The sequence below is a fragment of the Schistocerca piceifrons genome, chromosome 7 (genome assembly GCF_021461385.2).
Source record: "Schistocerca piceifrons isolate TAMUIC-IGC-003096 chromosome 7, iqSchPice1.1, whole genome shotgun sequence".
NCBI classification, from domain to species: Eukaryota; Metazoa; Arthropoda; class Insecta; order Orthoptera; family Acrididae; genus Schistocerca; species Schistocerca piceifrons.
Genome location: NC_060144.1, coordinates 179,843,062 through 179,848,150, shown reverse-complemented (window position 1 = coordinate 179,848,150; position 5,089 = coordinate 179,843,062). Strand labels below are relative to the sequence as shown.

General features: G+C 41.7%; 1 protein-coding gene and 1 long non-coding RNA gene across 2 annotated transcripts; both read left to right on the top strand.

Annotated features, from left to right (window-relative positions):
- Window positions 1-856: 856 nt before the first annotated feature.
- Window positions 857-3,289, top strand: LOC124805535 (E3 SUMO-protein ligase ZBED1-like). Its single transcript, XM_047266104.1, has 4 exons — window positions 857-911; window positions 1,329-1,412; window positions 1,516-2,525; window positions 2,636-3,289. The coding sequence occupies exons 1-4, from the start codon at window positions 857-859 to the stop codon at window positions 3,287-3,289; spliced, it is 1,803 nt and encodes a 600-aa protein (XP_047122060.1).
- A 346-nt stretch (window positions 3,290-3,635) lies between these two features.
- Window positions 3,636-4,142, top strand: LOC124804641. The gene is made up of 3 exons (XR_007017360.1): window positions 3,636-3,696; window positions 3,818-3,882; window positions 4,004-4,142. It is a non-coding gene; the product is annotated as an uncharacterized LOC124804641 (long non-coding RNA).
- Window positions 4,143-5,089: the final 947 nt, after the last annotated feature.

Sequence of the window (5,089 nt, the reverse complement as noted above, 5' to 3'; positions counted from 1 at the left end):
GGTAGAAATAACCGGTTACTGAGAAGTAACGGTTACTGCGATAACCGTTCCTCTGATTCTGGCAGGTATTTCAATAACTGTTTAGTGTCAACAGTGCCTCGCGCCATCTGTTGACCGAAGATCGTACTGCGCATTTGGAAGGCGTTCTATAGACCATGGGAATAACTGTGAGACTGCGCGCCATCTGTTGATAGGAACTGTGTACAATTTCGTGGGCCTTCGTTACTTTTAGTATAAACAATTAAATAAAGTTAATGTCCGAGCCGTGGCTGATAGGAGCTGCAGTACAGGCATTAACAAGTACAGTCGATACCTTGAGCCACCGCCTTACGTGTTAATTTAGCTTGGAGGGGTAGTACAAGGAGAGTTACTAAGGAATTCGAGCGACTATGGAAATAACTGTCAGAGATCGGTATTCTCCTCTGACAGTTATCGACGTTATCGTTATTGGCTCGCAGTTCTAGTTCTCTGGCAGTTATCGGGCTACCACCACAGATAACCTGGAAGTTGGTAACGGAATAACTGTGTGTCTAGACGTTCCTGACTCGGTGACTTCAGTTAAAGGTCGTAGATCCCGGTGATATTTCCAGAGACTGCAGAGAGTGTAGTAACTGGAGCGAACAAGTATTTTCGTACTGCTACGGGCCATCGGGGAGAGGGGATGGCAAATAACGGGAATCTATTGTCTCATTTCTCTGCAATTCTTGGTGTTCCGGAACACTGGAACAGGTGTCACTCTCTTTCCGGCCTTTGGTTGCGTTAGAGGGTATTGACTTTCGTTCCGCGTTCTTGTTTTTCTTTGTGTTGTTGCTTACTACCAATAGTTGCCAACATGAAGAGGTCGAGGACAAGCGAAATGTGGTCATATTTCGAAATTCTTGATCGAGAGTTTGCGAAATGTACTTTGTGCGGTAAGAAATTATCGTACAAATCGACGACGACGAATTTAAAGAAACATCTCCAGAAATCACATTTAATTGTGGATTTCTCTTCACAAAGACCTTCGGGGGAAACTAGATACCGTTTCATATTTTAAAATTTTGAAAAGGATAATTGTTTTTAATGGAGTCTTCAACTGAATTCCATAAATGTTTTAAATTTTGTGGTGAAACTTAACCCAAAAATTTGACACATTAATAATACATGTGACTTTCCACAGTGACAGTCATATTGAATATTTTGAAGTTCAGGGCCCTACTTATACATCAGTATTTGTTTAAAATATGATATGTCAACAACAATTAAGATATTTTTTAGGGTGATAATACAGTACCCTCCCTTCCCCCCAATACACATTATTGAAAATGAAAATGTGTTGGTGTTGCTAGGATTAAAGAAGAAACTTGAAGCTATAGTCATTACTAAAACTGAGTCAATTGTCAACTTGCATGAAGTAAATATTCAAGCTGCAAGTACCATGTAGAATACTGTACGCAAACAATGTAATATATATCACCAAAAATATGGCATCATTTCTATTGTGCTTATGCTGATATGAAACCTATTTTTCTCTAGGTGAATCCCTTCCTGTAGAGGTGATCCTTGGCACCAGTAGTGTGGAAGAGGAGCGAGCTGCTCCAGCCCCCTCAATACAGCAAGGTGTTCAAAGTTCTATGACATCGTACCTCTCCAAAAGGATCGGAGTGAATCAGAAAAAGAAGATAGATGAGCAACTTCTTCAGCTGTTCACTAAAGACTTCCAACCATTTTCAGTCGTTGAAGATTCGGGGTTTCGGGGTTTTGTGCGGGCCCTTAATCCTGGTTATGAGTTACCAAGCAGGAAGCATATTTCAGATGTAATGCTGCAAGCAGCATACACAGCAGCAAAGGAGAAAGTGGTAGACAAACTGTCAGCTGCGAAGACAGTTTGTTTGACCACACATTGCTGGACATCGGCAGCAAATGAAGGTTACATGGCGGTGACAGGGCATTTTGTGTCTGAAGATTTCACCTTGCAATCGGTGTTGTTAGGATGTTCCCAATTGTCTGGTGCACATACTGCTCCGAATCTGTCGGCATCTCTAATAGGCACGACAGATAACTTCAGGCTGACAGACAAAGTTTTGCTGGTTGTGACGGATATTGCACCAAATATTAAAAATGCAGTATCCATTTTACAGTGGAAACACTTTGGGTGCTATGCACATACACTAAATCTTATTGTTCAGAATGCACTAAAACATTTTGTGTCAGTTCAGCAGAAAGTGAAAACTATTGTAGCATTCTTCAAGAGAAGCTGCAAGACAACAGAAAGACTGCTGACATACCAACAAAATAATGGGGCAGGTCATGTTAAAAAACTGGTGCAGGAGGTGCCAACAAGGTGGAACTGTACTCTGTGTATGTTAGAGCGAATAGTTGAAATTAAAGATGCAGTGAAGACTTCACTTGTACTATTCACAGTTGATTTTGAACAACTGACCGACGAGGAATGGAACGTCTGCTCAGAACTCTGCTCTGTGTTGAAGCCATTTGCACAGGTTTCAACACAGTTTAGTGCTGAGTCATATCCTACTGGCAGCCAAGTAAGTTAAGCAGCTTTTCTCTTGCTCAAATGTTAGCTGTGGTATTATGGCATAATCATTTCTGAGATACTGTACTGTTTGTGTTATATTGAACTTATTCCAATTTTCAGGTTATTGTTCTGACAAGGGGATTATTATCAGTGTGTGCAGAACTTTTGAAACGGCCATTTAACAGTGTGACAAGGACTATCATTGAAGAATTAACAAAAGGCCTGCAGGACCGTTTCCACAATGTAGAGATGAGCAAATCTATAGGAGTAGCCACTCTACTAGATCCACGGTTTAAATCTCTTGTGTTTGAAAGCCAAGTTGCAGCAGATAATGCAAAGAAACAGCTTATTGAACTAGTAGCACAAAAGATGGGTGACAGAAGACTGACAAACACAGGCCAGAGCCATGAAACTGTGTCAACTTCAACCACCACTGATCCCTTGTCAGTATGGGGTGTCTATGATGCAATTGTAAAATCAACACAGCCCCAGGGCACTCCTCAGTCAGCTGCTATTGTGGAAGTACAAAGGTACATGGACAGCCCAGTTATTAGTAGAAGTGAGGATCCACTGGCATGGTGGCGTGAAAATCAATATATTTTCCCAAATATTGCTAAAGTGGTGAGGGAAAAATTCAATATAGTGGCCACTTCTGTGCCGTGTGAAAGAATATTTTCTAAAACTGGTATCATTATAAATGAAAGGCGAACACGGCTGAAGGCGTCCAAAGTTGAAAAACTTATATTTCTAATTATGAACAGTACTAACTCCTGAATTTCCTGTTACAGGGTACGTGTTATTTATTGTATTTAATGAGAGATTACTGGTCCCAAAATATGCTTTTCTTATCTTAGACGTTTGTTTCAGTAGTGGATTCGAGAGGCACACCAACACCAGCAGATGAGTCTCAGTTTAATACTTGGGATGTTATAACAGTAAGGTAATTCTAGTTTGGGTACATTTTTGGCAGATTTGATCTCACCCTTAAAATGGAGACATAACTGTAGGGCATAGCATATATTTGTTATGCTACATTAAAAGAGTACTAGTGGTTTTGTGTTGAAGTGTAATGTATATTGTCAGTCAGTAAGTCAGAGCACTTTGTTCCAGTTATAGCTCCAGAAGTCAGTCACCAGCAGCAGATGTCACACAGTTATAAAATGGGAAACTTGAAGAATAAGGTACTAGTGGTTTGGATACACATTTGGCAAATTTCACCTTTCACTTAAAATGAAGGTACAGTTACACTCCTTAAGAGTAAACTGGCAAGTGGTAACTCAAAGCTCTTTGTTCCTGTTACAGCTCCAGAAGTCAGTCACCAGCAGCAAATGTCACACAGTTATAAAATGGGAAACTTGAAGAATAAGGTACTAATGGTTTGGATACACATTTGGCAAATTTCACCTTTCACTTAAAATGAAGGTACAGTTACAGTCCTTAAGAGCAAACTGGCAAATGGTAACTCAAAGCTCTTTGTTCCTGTTACAGCTCCAGAAGTCAGTCACCAGCAGCAGATGTCACACAGTTATAAAATGGGAAACTTGAAGAATAAGGTACTAGTGGTTTGGATACATGTGTGGGAAATTCAACTTCCACTTAAAATGCAGGTACATTTGAAGTGTGTAATGTAGTTTGGCAGTCAGTAAACAACAGGAAATGGGATTCTGCATATATCTATGAGATGATATGCGGATTAAATATTACAATGAAATTTATTGTATATAAGAGTTGGATCGAGAACAAGGTGCTCCTACTCTCTGTGATGCCATAGACTGACGATAGTGACTGGAGGTCCTAACGAATCACACTTTACTCTCCCGGCTATATAGCAGTATCGAAATTAGTAGTGAGAGCTAAAATGGGATCACATGGAGAAACAAGCAAGGTGGACTTGTAACAAAGTGAGCGTGCGTGCTGCTGAAGGATTCGGTATAAAATTGATAAGGTCCTACAATGCCGGAGCCACAAAACACTATACCAGTAGTGAAATCTGCAGCACGTCGTCGGTAGGCAGCGTCCTGATGATGTAGGCGCCGACTTCTGCCGTGCAGCAATTCTGTATCAATCCCTGGCCGCGAAGGCTGTCCGAGAATTCTAAGGTCTTCCGAAAAAGAGCGACCAAGTTGCAAGAACCTCCGACTCCGAGGAATATCAGATCCCGAATCCCCTGCCCGCACAACGCAAGAGCGAAGCCAACATTGCTCTACTCCCTACTCTCCTCGAAAACTGCGAATCAGCATTCAGTTCTGATTCCAAAATTCCCCCACACTGTCTCAGAGCATCATTCGCGCCAATAGCGACAGTTCCCTCCAATTTCGAGCAGGGCTTTATGACGTCAACTAGCCTCAGTTTAAGTTGACCAATCATGCCTCTGCTATTCAGCTGAGGGCACTGAACTTGCCGTTTGACCGGCTACAAAAACAACCTGCCTAGACCACCGGCCATCCGGCGCCAGACAGTCGCAACCAGCAGGGCACTGTCCACAAGTATTCTCAGAATCAAGAGGACAATGCAGTCAGTCGGTGCCAGGAATCTTCGTTCCGGACACGCTGGAGCAGTAAACACATAAACTGC

Coding starts and splice junctions, on each gene's coding strand:
- LOC124805535 (XM_047266104.1), top strand. CDS start 857: ATGTGGTCATATTTCGAAATTCTTGATCGAGAGTTTGCGAAATGTACT. Junction 1,413..1,515: donor AGTAAATATTCAAGCTGCAA/GTACCATGTAGA, acceptor ATTTTTCTCTAG/GTGAATCCCTTCCTGTAGAG. Junction 2,526..2,635: donor CATATCCTACTGGCAGCCAA/GTAAGTTAAGCA, acceptor TCCAATTTTCAG/GTTATTGTTCTGACAAGGGG.